The sequence below is a fragment of the Talaromyces proteolyticus genome (assembly GCF_021365285.1).
Source record: "Talaromyces proteolyticus strain PMI_201 chromosome Unknown BGW36scaffold_9, whole genome shotgun sequence".
Lineage (NCBI taxonomy): Eukaryota > Fungi > Ascomycota > Eurotiomycetes > Eurotiales > Trichocomaceae > Talaromyces > Talaromyces proteolyticus.
In genome coordinates, this window is record NW_025764285.1 from 1,586,492 (window position 1) to 1,603,237 (window position 16,746).

Below are 16,746 nucleotides of genomic sequence, written 5' to 3' on the forward strand. Positions count from 1 at the left end.
CATGAGGTCTCCTGTATTGTATTTATCATTTATCTTCTAGGACAAAAGTGAGTTTTCTTGTAGTCGTCTCCCGACGTTACCCATGGTTGTTCCTATCGTATTATGGGGCATCAGATTTTCAGTCGGAGCCCGTAGAGCAAGTAGTGGTACTGTGTGTAATAAGAACCTAGAAGGATATTGGGTGACTGGTTTATTTTACTTGCGCTAGTGGTCTTGGAGAAGCAAAAAACAGGCTCATCACGGTACTGTTGGTACCCAACCACCGTATACAGGGTATACTCTGCTGGGTATTATTAGATTTGTTTCCACAACTTACTGCCAAGTACTGGTCCAATCAGGAAGCTTCACACTAGGGCGGTCAAATCCAGTCTATATTGACATCAAGTCGAAAGTTTGAAGTGTTCTGGTGTCTTTTGAGGCCTTCCGAAGTCTTATTGACTGATCATAAGCCTAGAATCAGGTGATAGTTTTGGGCACCAATATACTAGGTGTCTATATGAAGGCGGATTCAGACTAGATTAGAGATCATTTCAATCAAGTTACTCAATTCCTTCAATTATTCCATAAGAAAATTAGTGTAACCAATAAAACACTTGGTAGGCTGGGTGATTGACAAAAACATAAGGCTCTCTCAGGCTTAAGCCAGAAGTCTCACGCATCATAGACTCTAAATAACACACTTTCCTCTCCGTCACTACACTTATATTTTGATCAATGGAAAATTCCATCCGAAAAGCTCCCCACCGGCTAAGCCATAGGTCTACTATAAGAATAAAATTTAGTGCACATTTGACCAATTTTCTGGCACTACGTTACTATTTTATTACAACACTAGTTTATATACTGACGACCAACATCCTCCTCTATAGATAAATATGTACGGTAAAACAAAGGCATAGGTTATTATAGTTCAGATACGATTCTGTCTAACTAGTTGTTCAAAATCTAGGAGATGCCCACCCATTGGACGCATTCCCCATGTTGTATTGTGGTAGCGCAATGCGAAATGCAGTATCAATGCAGATCATCATGTCTACTTCTCTACAGCCGTGTGATTGCTGACTTATTTCGGGGTATCATGCAACTCCGCTCGCAGCTGCGGTGGGTGCGTGTCTTTGCGGCCCAAGTGTCTACATACGCCCCCTTCCTCTTCCTTCAACCGAAAACCTATCGTGTTATTTTGTATCATGAAATTCTGGACAAGCATCGCCGTTGGCCTTAGGTTATTACTCTGCTCGCGGCATCTGGCCAACAAACGCGTGGACTGAATATTTATTTCCAGGATCCACTGATCAAAGCTTGTCTGGGAATGGGTAATCCACGAGGCTTGTGCAGAGCCGCAAAGTGCAACTGATAGTAAGATGAACGTAACAAACGTTATATGCGATGTGACTTGCACCTCCTTCGGATGATGCTTGTTATAATACCTTTCCCATCTCGGTCGTAAGCCGCTCGTTTGACATGGTCGGATATAATCTCATGAGCTGCGATAATAATCAGACAGTATCATCGTAGCCTGACCTCCAAGATGGTCTTAAGGGTTTCATGATCGTTGGACCGACCCGGATAGTACACTTCACCAGCTCGTAATCTTATCGATTCTAATATGGGGCTATCCATTCTAAAGATTTCGTACGGGATGAAAGAAGAGGTTGCTCACCAGGAAAATTCCGTAGGTGATTGGTCTGTGCGATTGATGCATTATCGTCTGCTGTAATTAAGGCTATATGAATAAATGAGGTCTCATATGGAGTACGGCCCCGACAGCTGAATCCAGGCCTGTGAATAGGCTCTATTGTGGTAGGCATCCCTTGTTGCCGTTTTCATCGACACGCCTCCTGCCCTAGATTTCATTCAATATTCAAAAGTCCGGCCAACTTTATCATACCCTGTGTAAAGTAACTTCTGGGCTAGCAATTCCGAGGTATACACCCTTTTCTTGTCCAAAGAACTGCGTCAACAATAGAGCTCTATGCAATAATTTTCCCACCCACGATCTCTCTTGTGATACATGCGTATTGTGTTAAAAAAAGATCAATATGTACCTACCTATATGTTAGATAGGGTGGGTAAAAAACTAGGCCCGAATTGGGAATTGAACCCAAGACCTCACACAGTCAGCAACAGTTCCGAGTGGAGTGAGGCTACCCTAAGCGTGAATCATACCACTAGACCATCCGGGCTAAGTTGACGAAATTTTCGCTAAAAATTAATATCAGAGTATTTACAGATCCATTATTCTTCACAGACGGTTTGACCATTAAGATTCATTAAGATTCAACATGGTCGATGCGCCCAGCCGTTCGCCATGTAAGCACTAGCCACTTCCGATGTAGTTCTTTCGCTTAAATGAACAAATATTATCTCATTTGACAAGATCAGACCAATTATTGGCCTCATCTCTAGGGGCGCGAACATGAATTTAGCTTAACCTATACTTCAGCCCCTAGTTATTCGCTGCTAATGTATCTCTTCCCGTCAGCTGGTATGGTTCACTCAACTAATCCAAATACGGCAAATGCAATGGCATTATTCCATGTAGAGTGTAGCTAGATTGTCGCGGCTGGTATTACGATTGTGACATTTTCTAACCAGAACAGAAACCAGTTTAAGCTTTTTTGAAGTACGACTGCATCTATTGTAACTAACTCTAAAGGGATGGATAGGCAACGTCGATTAAGGTCCGGCCCGGGAATACGAGAAGAAAGCTTTGACACAAAAGGGGGCTGGCCGCCCAATTCATCGTCCGATTTCTACCTTTTTTTCTTCAATTTTAAGGTTGAAATCAAGCTCTCTCCCGCAAACCAAACCCATAGGCCACCTAGGAGAAAACCCCAGCATAACAGACTAGCAAGATGTTTAGTGATGTTACATACAAAATACGCTTCACACTGCTTCTAGTCCCTTTCTCTACCTTTTGCCATGGCTGGACAACGTTTGATCCACAGTGTACAGCACCAAACGAATCTACCAATTTTGTCGCCTCAGCGGAAGTCCGAGGGACAATGGACATAGTGTGGTCATGTCTGTCAGTTCTTATCCTTTGTGTGTGGTCTATTCACCATTTCTGCGTTCCCAATTTTGTTAAGAATGAGAGTTCTTCGCAGGGAAATTGGATGAAGAAAGCACTCCTTGCTAATATTAAAAAACTCAATTGGTCACTTCTCGCAATTCTGGCTCCCGAGTATATATTTGCAAAAGCTCTCGCAGAGAAACTCGCAGCACATTACTCTTATAAACAATTTCAAGAACATCGACAACATGGTTGGAGTGACTGGACTATTACACATGCATACTTTGCGAACATGCGCGGTTTTGTTATGCGTTTCAATACGCGTGCTGTTCCCATGAGCCTAATACCATCCAAGCCAGACAAGTTAGCTCTATCTCGCCAATGGCCTCAGCAACATAGTGATGTTACGTACTTCGAACAAGATGTGAATGGCAGCATAGAAATTGAAAGAAGGCAGTGTCGCGAGATATGTGGAGATCCCTGTCAAAACCGTGATGGATTGGCTTCTGAAAAAGGATCTACAATAAAGACAGAGCACTACCTAGATGCACATAAGACCTGGCAAGGTTATTGGGCGCTCTCAGCTTCCCAGATGCTTTATGCCTGCCAACAGGGAATTATTGCCGGTCCCCCTGCCATTACAGTTGAAGAGTTGAAAGACTACAGCAAATCAGATATCTTTGTTAAGGTCATGGCCATTGTCCAAATCACTTGGCTTGTAGTTCAAATTTTGGCTCGCGTTACACAGAACCTAGCGGTTACTCTACTTGAGATTACAGTTCTTGCATTTGCAGCTGTCATGATCGCCACATATCTCCTCCTCCTGGGCAAGCCTCAAGATGTCCACGTGGCAACACTTGTAGATGCGCGTGGTCAACTGAATCGGGAGCAAGTTATCGGTCTAGCTGCCCGTTCGCCTCAATCTACTCTATTCGTGCATGGTTTTTGGCTTCATGGAGTAGCGGTTCGGACAATGTCTGATAATGTATTCCCATACTCCCCCAGTTTTTCAATAAAGCTGCCGTGGATGACACGAACACATCATCTTGACACTGTTATCATGGGAATGGGCTTTGGTGGTGCCATCTTTGGGTCCGTACATTGCGCAGCCTGGAACGCTGAATTCCCAACATCGGTCGAACGCCTTTTATGGCGGATTTCATGCATCGTCTTAATTGCTCTCCCTCCTGTATCCGTCTTCACATATGATCTAGTTCGATACATTTTTGAAGCTCGGTTCAAGACCAACAGCAAAGCTAAACATTATTTGAAACCCATCGGATATTCAACTGCACCTGTCTACCTACTGGCTCGATTATATCTCCTGGTTGAAACGTTTCGATCCCTAGCTTATCTTTCTCCGAGTGCGTTTCAGGCTGTTAGTTGGTCAAGCATTGTGCCCCACCTATAATGAATTCTTATCTATACTGCAATAATAGTCACGCGAACGCGGAGACTTTCAGCTGCATCGTACCAACACTTAGGCTTACCTTCACGTCAACTCTTTTTAATCTAAGACACCGCAACTCCATCCCACAATGTAATTCACTTTAACGGTAAATTTGCATACTGAATTATAGCGTCATCGGAGATATTACCAGCTCTATTCGACAACACGGGCTAGTAGGCAACGGCCCATCACTTTCTACATTGCTACATTCTCTTTTCATATTTTGATTTTCAACACTTCAAAAGTTGATATGAGAAATTCGAGTTCAAACTCAGCCGTAAATTCTCTGCACGACATTACACCCTTCCATTCGACGACTCCAGAATAACAACCGCAGGAAGTTCGTCAACGAATAGCCTATCTCACCTATAGGAACTACCAGCTGACAGGAACCTAGGATATGCAGATTCCGTGGTTACCATTAGTTCATGAGAATACGGATGTCGATAAATCGTGATATGAGCGATTATTTCCTCCTGAATATTGTAAATAGGATGTCTACATCCACGTTCTGCTCAAATACAAGTCAAATAGCTAGGTAGCTTTCCTGTGCAACCGCACATGGCAATATATCAATAATGGCCAAAGACTACAAATAGCTAAACGTCAAGATGTTGAGGGGGAAAATGATGGAGGTCTAGGTGAATATTCAACAATAAGAGACGTCAGTTGTAAGCAGCACAACCTTGTCACTGTTGGTAGGGTCTTTGTCAGACGGAGAAGACCTGCGTGTCACTATGTTGCGGGGATAAATAGGGTGTAAGAAATAGTTTATGTATCTAGCTGATCTGGATACAAAGGAGAGTAGTAATTCTGTCACGACTCAATAGCTAAATTCAATATCAGAGGACTCTGAACTTATAATGGGCAAGTAACGATCACACATCGCTGAAAATGTTGCACTAATTGGTATTTATTCGGTCTCGGGGGACCTTCTCAGCCTTCTCAGCGGTATTGAAGGGCAGGCAGACCGAACCAAGTGTCTGCAAGGCTTGTGGAAACACTGGTAAATCCGATGTAGCTCAGTCGAAGCAAAGGTCTAGGGAAACAGATTCTACGACTTCTCTCATAATAACACAGTGAAAGGCAAAGACAAGTTCCTTCCAGTCGGGGGGGACGTTACACAATGGTAGCAAGTCGAGAAAGATAGATTAATGTGCCGGAATGATGTCACCATTGAGAGCCCTAGCCCTTAGCCCTAAGCTACTCCGGATCAGGTACCTGCAAGCCGGGTTTCTGGGTTCTTACAGATCAAACTCGTGCTTTTTGATTTCCTTTCTCCTTTTTCCCGTATCCTTGGTGAAGTAATGAGCTAAATATAAAGGTCATTTTGCTCCCCTTGTCAATATCGTCCATCCTGGACCCAAATACTCGCATCATATTTGTCTAGGAAGAGAGTTGAAAAAAAGAACCTAATCTAATGGAGATGGATTTTTCTCAACTCTACAGTCGGTAAATTCGAGACATATATGAGCCAGGAACAATGAGTTATAAAAGGAACTTGTATAATTCTTTCAAGATGGGAAAATCACAAAAAAAACTCTATAAAGGCGATGCCTAGTGGCTTCACCGCCGACCGCTGACCTCCCCCGCCTACATCCACCGTATACCGAAGTATTTTTCTTACCTATTAATACTGATAGGCCTGCGAGAAGTACTGCCTAATTGGAACCCAACGGCGGTATCTTGTATAGCGCGTTATCCCATAAAGTGGCAGCCCCACTACTGTCTTAACTTTTGGCGTAGAGGGGTAACCGCTATTGGTCTTGTGACAAATACTGAAAACACTTTTCATGAGGGTAAATGCTTGCATATCACTAGACCAGGGCAATATCCGTATAGTACACTATTCGTCGCCCGGAGAACGCTGCAAACCTTTGCTCTTCACGAAAAGAGCAGCGACTGTAGCGATTGCGCCCAGCGCAGCGGAAAAGGCAAACGACATTCGGATACCGTCGTAATACACCAGTCGGGCGGCCATTTGAATGTCCGGCGGCAGGCTGTAGATTGCAGAGACCGAGTGTCTGATTTCGTCAATTACCTAGATAGAAAGGCGAGTAAAATGGTCAGCGGATATCCTCAACTTAAACGTGCAATCACTTCAAAACATGGGTACGTGATGGGTTTTACTTTCCATTTGTCTGGTATTCCACTCAAGGCCTTTGAAAGGCCAGAGTTCAATGTATTTTGTACAACTGCAGATGTTACTGCCACGCCCCAAACAGTGCCCAGGGAGCGAATGAGGTAAACGGTCGATGCAGAAACGGCGTGATCTAGTTACCGTATCAGCTCAGCCCAACAAAGTACTAAAGCCAAAAAGTATATAGACATACCATTGTGATCGAATGCAGCCAGGAAGCTAAATAGAATCCCAGGATACACCATCCCTTGCCCCAGATTGGCAGGAAAGACAAAGACAAAGTACTTCCACCCGGAATCATTGAACCTAAGGAAGGCGACCAACAGATTCCCAATAAGCATAAAAAAAGCCCCTATTTGCACGATTTGGGCCAATCTTCCCCAGCGGGACATGACAATGCCGGCGATGAAGCCACCCACGGGGGTTGCCAAAGACGGAATTATCAGTCTCGCTCCTGCTTTGCTGGCTGAATCCAAAAGCACCACTTGGAAGAACAGTGGGAGATTGAATAAGAACTATAAAAACAGTCAGAATAGATGGAAATATAAAGCCATTTCCGAAAAGGAAGCACATACAGCGTAGGCCGAGGCACCGACACACACATTGGCGATTTGGATGCAAACTGGCTGCACACCTCGCAACATCCGTAAGGGGATTACAGGAACAGCGGAAGTTTTGGCCTCGGTTACCAGGAACAATGCCAGCAATCCAATACTTCCGGCGAGAGAAGCAATAATCCATGGGTGACTCCACGGCAGCTCGTTACCTCCAAGACTCAGACCCACAAGCTGGACAGACAGGCCCAGAATAAGTAAAAGAGAACCCATGATATCCACTTGCTGCCATAAACTTTGAATCGATCTGCTCGAATGCCCTTGAACGTTATTTTCAGGTAAGTGAATGACGAACTTTCCAACGACGAGTGCGAATAAAGACACTGGTACTTGTAGCAAGAAGCACCATCGCCAGCCAATCGTGTCTGCAATAACGCCACCGAAAGACGCACCGCAAATCGAACCAAACCCGTGGAGAACATTCTGTGCAGCTTGGTACATGCCGCGTTTTTCGAATGGAATCAAATCGGAGTTAATAATGGTTGCTATTGCTCAATCAGCTTCTAATAAGAGTTTTTCCAGATGGGGACATAGTTGTCGTACCCATAGTCATGAGACCACCCCCTCCAATGCCTGTTAGGGCTCGCATCAGATTTAACAGGAAGATATCCTGGGCGACTGCGCAGCCAAGACAGCCGAGTAGAAACGAAATAGTGCAGGTATAGAAACATGGTTTACGGCCAAAGATATCAGACATGCGCCCATATATCGGCTGAAATGCGGTGCTTGTGATTAAGTACGAAGTCGTCAGCCAAGAAGCAGTATTTGCTGCATTAAAGTCGGAACTAATGAGTGCGTATGTCGAAGCGGTGATCGTGCCATCAAATCCGGACAAGAAGACATTGGTGAAAATGGCTAATCAGCAAGGATGAGCATTTGGGTATTTAAGATGAACTTAAAAGAAGAACAAAAGATGTACCTAACTCGATCCAGAGCAAGCCAGCTGGCGCTTTCCAGTTCCCGGCTTCATCTTGTTGCAAAAGTGGTCCGTCTTCAAAAGACGTTTCGATGTCGGCATCGTAATCATCGACAGCCAGGGACACTGTTTCATGAGAATGCGCGTCTACAGCCATGATTTCGACGTAAGGCTGGTAATTAGTGTTGCTGCTGGGAGCGAGATGAAGAAAAGAAGATTGGGTGAGGTAAGTTCTTAGCATGGAATTTAATTGCGATCACTAAATTTTAATGACTGAGCGACGCCCCTCCTTCTCTATTTGTTTGCCTTCCCCACTCGCGCAGCACGCAATTGCTCCATCCATCGGCTATAATTATCGCAACATCACCGTAACCAATAAACACCCGAGTGGAAAAGTTCAAGAACAACTTATCGTACATCGCCTGCACTTTTTTGATACAATTATTAAAGGAGAAAAAACAACAGGTTTAGGGGCAGTGTATTCGGATATAATAATGTATAATAATGTGGAGAGAAAAATCAACTTCGTATTCATACGCATGAATTCACGAGATCCGATCACAATACGTCATATGGGCCAACTGAGCATGACACTTCTCGAGCTGGCATCGACTGCTAATTGGTAGCAAGTTAGCCTGCTGCTCTCTTTGTCTGACATGATACCATTTTATGGCTGCCTTTATGCTGGCGATAGCAATAGCCGGGCCAAAACTTTGCCATGCATTTTGAGAACAAAAGTCGGCCCATACAGTGATTTTTTCAGCTAGGATATCGGCCTCTAGTACTGACAGCTTTATAGATGTCTGCAGCTGAAGGATTCTGTCATCCCAAAGACAAGAAGAAAGGTAAGGCTTGTCATAAATAGTCGTGTACAATGTAAGTACAACAGTCCAATAAAAAAGTATCCATCGAGCAGGCTGGAGCTCATCAAAGGCGATTCCTAGAGATTGCGGATCCTTGCTCGGATATCGATGGACGCGGGGCTGCAGTTGGTCGGTCGTCATCATCGAACCATTGCTTGCGGAAAATGCATGTGGTGGTCCCTGCGGAAGCTGGATGTTCTTGGATATTTCCCATATCGTTAAATCGTGTATAAGATTTAAAATCCGCCGTACAAGCTTATAATGTTGATAAGTGGCGTGAATTGGTGCATTATCAGCCATTTCCAATAGATTGGGAGCCTCGGCGGCCAGATCAAGTAATCCATCAAATCTGCTCTTCATACGGCCTGGAAGCCAGGTACTGACCCATTTTGGTTTTGAGAGAAAGCAGGACTTACGAATTGTCAATCCTTTTAATATCTAAGCGGAGGAAATTAGTAAAATGTCACGCTGATCGGAACTCCGCCCTTACGCCAACAGTTCGGTAGAAGTGAAACATCTGAAAGTCCAAGCCATCATTGAAAGAATGCGGGCCACGTAGCTGGAGAACAGTTTCTATGCCACTGGTGTGAGATATCCAACCTACACTAGATTGGGTTCCAAATTCAAATATCTATAGCTATAAATTAGTAACTAGTCACTCTTGACACTGTTATAAATTCAAATACCTCGTACAGTAGCAACATCATAATGGTTGGAAGTAAGTCAGGACTTAATTTTGGCTGACGCCGTGAAAGGATTGCTCGGAGATGTTCCAGAGCCCGGCCATAGAATATGAGACCATTTTTTAGCACATCCGGACGATTTTCCATATGTCCCATCCAACCAAAGCCTAAACTAGCTGTGGCTAGAAGTAGAATGTCTGACTTTCTTGATTCTTTGGCGAGTGACGATAGCCAAGCGAGCGGGACGTCTTCCGAAGTTTGCTTCGGGAGACAAAAAGTCACAAAGGAAGACAGTAGCTGATTATACTGAGCCGAGTTAATGACATGGGCAAAGGATTGCATGTTTGACAGTCCATCGCCAGTTTGGACAGACTTTGAAGATGTCAATGGACGAGTATTTTCATATGCATTGGGTAAGCCTTTGCGCAAAGAAGGTAGACGAGTCGGAGATTTTTCATAAGTGGCAGAGTATTGATTGAGGAACACCACAGGTTTGCTATAAACTTCACATTTCCAAGAGCCTCTAGCGCACTGGCCACAGGTTGGTGTACTCAGATCACACTATATGAAGCTATTAGAATCGTTTCATTAGCATCAACATTTTCTGCAGTACGACCGACTTTTATTTTGCGCTTGCGGCAGGTAAGACACGCTTTCGATTTGCCTGCGACCCCGACCATGTCTCAAGGGCGTCATAGCCGTATATCTTTTCTCTGCTAAGAGTTATTGTTTGGATCGTCAGTCATTTCGAGACTCTTCTCACCATACGTGATAGCAACGGAGAATTGATACGAGATGCTCGCTATAATCCCTGACGTTATGTGGAGTATGTTAATACGGCCTTTCCTCATGTGGCAAAGGCCCATGGGTTGAGCCCCACCAATCAAAAGCTGTGACCATCGGATAGACAACTCCTGCCTCAATGTTCGATTCTCTCAAGATTCATACCGTTGGCGACTGTTTGATTAGGGGAGTTCTGATACAACAAACACCACCATGCAGATTGCCGAGATCCTCTCCGACCTCACATCTCTAAGAGCATGCGTAATCACAACATCTTCAAACCTGCCAATTCTGCGTCACTTCTAACATTTGTGGCAGGGACATACTGAGGCTCTTGCTCTCGTCAACGTTCACAAAACTGCAGAATCTACAGCAGAAGAACAGGGCGCTGAATCGTCCGAGCTTTCCAGGGCAAAAGAGCTAGCCGACCTCCATTATACAGTCAAAGTCAAGCATATGAAAAATGGACCTGGATCAGATCCTGAAGTAGACGAAGGATTGCAGCATGCAAGGGAGGACGTCAACCAAGTGCTGAGGGAATTAAAAAGTTCCTGATGCTTACCTTGTTTTCTATATGATGATACCACGTTCACGATGATGCTGTACTCCTGTTTAGCACTTTTGGGTTTTATATTCTATCGCAGGCCCGACCCTTTGAAGGATATATCAATTGATATATATATATAGAAAATATATTTATTTATCTAGCACTCAACCGAAATCATTAATGTTCTATATCCAACAACAGGCACGGGAACCAGACCTCGCGTGATTTTCCCTCAAATTCTGCGTATCCCATGGTGTATGCATAGCTTTGCGTATCAAACACCCTAGCTCCTTAATAAGGTACAAATATAAGGCATTTTTGGCTTGTACTTATGTGTTTGACTTTATTTGCTTAATTGAACGCGGATGGTCTACCTACATATGGAATCACGTGACGCGTTTGTTGAAGAACCTAGGCAGGCAGTGACGCTGATCGCGCCCGGCAAACCTTTGGAGTTCGCAACCATCCTCACGCACTTTTTCAGCCTTGCACCTTCACATCCCCTCATGTATTCTTTTACTATCTAAATTGATTATTCTAGAATGGGCAGCAATGTGGACGCAAAGCTGCTTAGGCAGACAAAGTTCCCACCGGAGTTCAGCAAAAAGGTGGACATGACCAAAGTGAACATTGAGGTCATGAAAAAGTAAGCAACAGCAAGGCAACAGCAAGGCCGCTCCAACAACAAGGAACAATATTGAACTGACTCCAAACACAGGTGGATCGCCGGGAAACTCTCAGAAGTTCTTGGAGACGAAGATGATGTTATCATCGAGCTATGTTTTAATCTCCTTGAATCCTCGCGATTTGTGAGTATTATGGCCACTTTCAAAGCTGTTTTGCTAACAACTTCCTTTCAATAGCCCGATATTAAATCCCTTCAGATTCAGCTCACGGGTTTCTTGGACAAGGATACGCCTAAATTCTGCCAAGAACTCTGGAACCTCTGCCTAAGCGCCCAATCTAGCCCTCAAGGCGTCCCCAGGGAGTTACTAGAAGCGAAGAAACTGGAGTTGAGACAAGAGAAGGTATGCGTTTGATAGAACCTGAAATTCACCATGGCTTTACAATGAAGCTGACTCTCTCCAGCTGGACGCCGAGAAAGCTGCCCAGGAAGCACGTGAACGCAAAGAAAAAGAACTAGAACGAGAACGAGAAATCGAGAGCATTCGGCAAAGGGAGAGGGCCGACCGAGACAGGGGCTTCCGAGGTGGTAGAGGTGGTCGGGACTATGCACGCAGGAGCTCCCGGTCGCCGCGTCGTCGGAGTCCAGATCGTCGTGGTCCTCCTCCACGTCGCGAGTTTGATTCATATGTACCACGAGGCGGCGGACGTGGCCGTCGATACTCTAGATCACGTTCTCGTTCGATATCTCACTCACCATCTCTTTCCAGATCACCTCCCCGCCGTTCATACCGCTCGGATAGACGTGATCGAAGACGTCCGCGATCCTTTAGCAGGTCTCCATCCCCAGGTGGAAGGGGGTACAGAAGAAACAGGCGACAAAGCCCGTCTTACGGTGATGCTCGAGATAGATCTGCTGCCCGCAGTGATTCGTCACGCTCACCTAGTCCCAGAAGAATTCGACGACGAAACACATCTTCCCGTAGCCGATCTCGTTCACCGCCGCCACGAACCCAAAAGCGAAGACATCGCTCTCCATCTAGATCAACGTCTCGGCGGCCCCGAAGAGATGACCGTGCGAAACGATCAATATCTATTGACTCGCGAGACCGTGCAAGAAAGGATTCAAAGGCTGATATTGCTATCAAAAGCCAGTATTCCAAAGATGACCGCCGCTTGAGTCGAAGCACTTCACCCAAACGCGACAGCCGCTCCCGTTCTCGCAGTGCCGGCGCACGACACAGCCATAGTCGCAGTCCCAGTCCAAGAAGTGATCGAAAGCGACGTAGGTCGTTAGAAAGATATGCGCCGGCGGGCCGGCGACAACGCCATAGTTCCGCAGACTCCCTTCACGACGACAAACGTCAAAAGACTGCGGAACCGGAAGACACAAAAATGCGTGAAGATAAATCCGATGTAAGTGTCTTTGATTTACCACTCAACCTGATACACTACTTCTATATGACTCGGGCCTTTTTTTCATGTAATCCGCTTATCATTGAGGTCATATTCAGGCAAACTGATTGTACGAATTGGCTACAAATAGGCTAAAAACGAACGATTGAATCCAAAATCGCGTCTCTCAGCGAGCGAACTACGAGAAAGAGTGCTGAAAGAGAGAATAAAAGCATTACGCCGTAGAAACTCACCAGAGAACAAAACAGACAAAGGCAACAAAGATAGGTAGGTCGTGTATTGACCTTTCTCGCGTTTATCGGGTAGAAAAGATCGAAATAATTGAATCGCTTGGAAATAATGGATATATATATATCAATGTATTCACTTTTTTATCTTCCAAACTCTAATAACTTGTCTTATATATCATTGAAATACTGCTAGAATCTGCGATTGAAGGACTCGTATCTGTGTACTTTCTCCTGATTACCGACACAAGACCTTTAAAATACACGCACGTTAAATAAGCCAATGATCAAACGGCTGTTCTTTTAATTCACATTAAATATTATCTAATATTGAAGGTACAAACAACGCTCTCTTTATACATGTCATCGTCTATAGCAGACCGTATGTATACATATTTTTCGCAACGAGTCTGAATAAAACGCAATTGTATCAAAAGCATCTAGGGGCAGCCACAGGTGTTACCGCTAACCCACTTGCCGAGGATGATGACAATGTCGACAGAAACAGAAATGTCAGAGACGAGGCCGGCAACAACAGCGACAAGCTCCGAGACGGCGTCCAGGGAGACGTTGATGACAGCTTCGCCAGCAATGGCAGCAGCAATGACACCGCGAACAACGGCGCTGAGCGAGGCAGAAACCTCGCCTTCGAACCAGGCAGTGAGGGTAGCAATATCCGCGGCAGAGAGGACTGAGACGGCTTCACCGACAGTGGCGCGGACGTACAGCCAGACAAAGACAACGGCCTTGAGCTGGGCGGCAAGACCGCACTTGTCACTGACGAGCCAGGCAGTGAGCTTGATAACAACCTCTTCTTCGAGCTCAATGGCGGCTTTGCCGGCGATGCAAAGCTCAAGAGCAGCCTTGACGTCAGCTTCCAAGCCAGCTTCGACGGCGATCCAGGTCTTGAGGGCGGTGATGAAGGTCGCGGAGACGATGCCTTCGACGTCAACGGCGGCAGCGATAGAAACACCGACGGAGGCAGAGACGGAGGCAGCACCAGAGGCTTTTCCGATGATAGAGACACCAGAACCAGTCTTGCCTTCAAGCCAAAGTCCAATGGCAACCTTGAGGTCAGCGGAGAGACCGCATTTAGAGCTCTTCAGGTAAGCGGCGAGAGCAATCTTGACGTCAGCAGCGAGGGCAGCAACGACGCCACCCTCGGCGCAGACTTGGAGGGCGACCTTGATTTCAGAATCGATATCGGCATTAAGCTTGAGGAAGGCAGTAACGTCGGCTTGAAGGAAGGCATCGAGGGCAACACCGAGGTCGGCAACTACAGATGTAATGCCACTAATGGCGACAGACAGGCCACCCTCGGCAGCAAGGCTGACAGCAACGGGGAGGTAGAAAGCAAGCTCGGCGATAACATCAACATCAAGTTCATCAGATCCAGAGCACCAGCTCTTCAGGGAGGCCTTGACGTCTACGTCGAGCTCGGCAGTGCCGATCCAGGCCTCAAGACTAGCCTTAGCACTGGCGCTGATAGAGCTTGCTTTCGCACCTAGGCAGGCTCCGGCAAAGGCAGCACAACCCTCGGCATCTAAGCCGCCGAAGAGGTTAAAGGAGCTGTGCGAGCCGTCGAGGAAGTGGCGTGTAACAAGATCGGTGGTCGATCTCAACTCAGAGGTCGGCAAGGCAACGACACTGGTGGCCAGGGCGGCGAGGGCGAGAGTAAAGAAACGCATTGTTAACAATACAATCCGTCAAATGATGCAACAAAGATAAATAAAAAGGGTTTAAAGAATGAACACTAGATCGTCAGATCTTGATTAACGAGTGAATGACTACCTGGAAAGGTAGTTGCTTTGGTAATGAACGAGTGGCTAGGGAAAGAGAACGACAAGCAGTGAGAATGAGCAAAATAATGAGTGAGATCAAGAGATATATAAGCTTATTAGGGGGAGCATTGCCTCCCAAGCCAGGTTCATCTCCTACTATCCACCCATCTACTGTAGAATCCACTCGCATAGGATTAGTCTCTCGGCTAGTTTGTTATCTCAGACGACAGGTGGAGCGGACTGTTTTAGCAAGTCCTGAAAACAGCAAAACAAAGTCTTCCAAGAAAATAGTCAACTTGCAAACCAATGCCTTGAACCGATCCAGAGACGTTAATGCAATGTTGTGATGCCGACCTCGTGCCTCGGCGGTTTGGGCACTTACTTTGGTGGCTTGCTATATAGTTCACCTATACCCCGTATTGTAGACTGAGAATCCAGCCTTCATCATACAGGTCATCTCTCAAATGGTCAATCAGGTTGTGGCGTTGGTAACCCATGCCAAGGTCCAAGAGTCTAGCTGCTAGTTGCTATTATAAGCAATGAAGGCGCCGTTTGTTTCGTTTCTCGATCCTTGGAGATTAAATACACTGATAATCAGGATCGACAGGACGAACCTGTCCGGTTCTGGACTTCGGGTGTGTAAACGGCGACCCTCATCCTGGTCCATCCATATGGGGCTGTGGACCCGTCAAGTGCTGGGCTTGTGGGCTGTTGGTACCGCTTGGCAGTGACATATGAAAATAATTAAGTGCCCCTAGCCACTCGACGGTGTCTATTGACTCCTGATCAGGCTTTCAGAACCTAGGTTGTACTGCGATATCCACTCTCTTTTCAGTCTCTCTCTCTCTCTTCTCCTAGGTATTGAGTTCGTGGCTTCTGAGAGCAAAGTTAATTGACCAGCCTCAAGTGCGGGTGTTTCAAAGTCAGACAAGTCGAGACGCAGCTATATTCACCAGAACCCTCATTTTTTAGCTCGTGGGATAGCCCTCAGGCGCAGAAACGGAAGTCGGGACTCGAAAAAAGCCACCTTGTTGGGAGTTAGCCTGTTATGTATTCGGTTAGAGAGTGCCACTGAGGCATTAGTCAAGTGCCGTTTCAAGGCATGGTTGTCTCCAGTGTCTCCACGTTAGCTAACGGGTTCTCACGGAGGCTGCTAGCCCTGCTCTGGTGTTTGTTGTTGACAGCCAATCTCAGTCGCCCAACGAACGCTTAAAATCAACTATCGACTTCCCTCGGCATTAGCGATATGGAGCCTTGGTGACTCTAACTCAAATCCGAGCACATCGATGCAGCCATACGGGGCACATCCGGAGACTAATGTTGACTCGGAACTTCCAAAAAATCGGAAGCGCAACTGTGCGAAGCCGAAGCCTAATACGCACTGCTCATGCTCTTTAGTGCGAGCCCAGGACTAACATGGAGCTGTGTAACAACTAACAGTCGATCCAACAGCACGTTGCGTTGATGGCTATTGTCCGGCTCTGGTGCTTGTCGGAAGTGTGGCCCGGGAACACAAACACGAGCCTGGCCGTCGGCTAAACCAGCCTAACGAGTCTCCAGAGTCTAACCTGTTCCTCGCTGTTCCTAGCCCAGCTGCGTCTTTTGTGGTGGGTCGCCTCGTGCTTTGTTTCAACTTGAGGCGTTCATAACGCTTGTCTAATAATACAGGTTCGAAGCAAAGGGGAAAGG

The 16,746-nt window shown here is 46.0% G+C and overlaps 6 protein-coding genes and 1 non-coding gene across 7 annotated transcripts; 3 read left to right on the forward strand and 4 right to left on the reverse strand.

Moving 5' to 3' along the window:
• Positions 1-2,080: 2,080 nt before the first annotated feature.
• BGW36DRAFT_t50 lies at positions 2,081-2,183 on the reverse strand. Its single transcript has one exon. It is a non-coding gene; the product is annotated as a tRNA-Pro (tRNA).
• Positions 2,184-2,548: 365 nt separating this feature from the next.
• On the forward strand, positions 2,549-4,436 carry BGW36DRAFT_384373 (uncharacterized protein). The gene has a single exon (XM_046216781.1). The coding sequence runs from the start codon at positions 2,856-2,858 to the stop codon at positions 4,422-4,424; it is 1,569 nt and encodes a 522-aa protein (XP_046069772.1). The 5' UTR covers positions 2,549-2,855; the 3' UTR covers positions 4,425-4,436.
• Positions 4,437-6,542: 2,106 nt separating this feature from the next.
• On the reverse strand, positions 6,543-8,290 carry BGW36DRAFT_301276 (putative MFS drug transporter; the record flags this gene model as incomplete). The annotated part of the gene is made up of 5 exons (XM_046211673.1): positions 6,543-6,736; positions 6,797-7,118; positions 7,179-7,702; positions 7,761-8,072; positions 8,137-8,290. 5 exons carry the CDS (start codon positions 8,288-8,290, stop codon positions 6,543-6,545), a joined length of 1,506 nt encoding a protein of 501 aa, XP_046069773.1.
• A 130-nt stretch (positions 8,291-8,420) lies between these two features.
• BGW36DRAFT_384377 (uncharacterized protein) lies at positions 8,421-10,442 on the reverse strand. The gene is made up of 4 exons (XM_046216782.1): positions 10,300-10,442; positions 9,683-10,240; positions 9,487-9,627; positions 8,421-9,434 (listed from the first exon to the last, which is right to left on the reverse strand). Exons 1-4 carry the CDS (start codon positions 10,357-10,359, stop codon positions 8,679-8,681), a joined length of 1,515 nt encoding a protein of 504 aa, XP_046069774.1. The 5' UTR covers positions 10,360-10,442; the 3' UTR covers positions 8,421-8,678.
• A 161-nt stretch (positions 10,443-10,603) lies between these two features.
• Positions 10,604-11,202, forward strand: BGW36DRAFT_384381 (uncharacterized protein). Its single transcript, XM_046216783.1, has 2 exons — positions 10,604-10,723; positions 10,781-11,202. Exons 1-2 carry the CDS (start codon positions 10,676-10,678, stop codon positions 11,015-11,017), a joined length of 285 nt encoding a protein of 94 aa, XP_046069775.1. The 5' UTR covers positions 10,604-10,675; the 3' UTR covers positions 11,018-11,202.
• A 349-nt stretch (positions 11,203-11,551) lies between these two features.
• Positions 11,552-12,813, forward strand: BGW36DRAFT_361928 (PWI domain-containing protein; the record flags this gene model as incomplete). Its single annotated transcript, XM_046214319.1, has 5 exons — positions 11,552-11,655; positions 11,728-11,818; positions 11,873-12,037; positions 12,099-12,366; positions 12,404-12,813. 5 exons carry the CDS (start codon positions 11,552-11,554, stop codon positions 12,811-12,813), a joined length of 1,038 nt encoding a protein of 345 aa, XP_046069776.1.
• Positions 12,814-13,716: 903 nt separating this feature from the next.
• BGW36DRAFT_300941 (uncharacterized protein) lies at positions 13,717-14,964 on the reverse strand (the record flags this gene model as incomplete). The annotated part of the gene is made up of 1 exon (XM_046211656.1): positions 13,717-14,964. One exon carries the CDS (start codon positions 14,962-14,964, stop codon positions 13,717-13,719), a length of 1,248 nt encoding a protein of 415 aa, XP_046069777.1.
• Between the last annotated feature and the right edge of the window lie 1,782 nt (positions 14,965-16,746).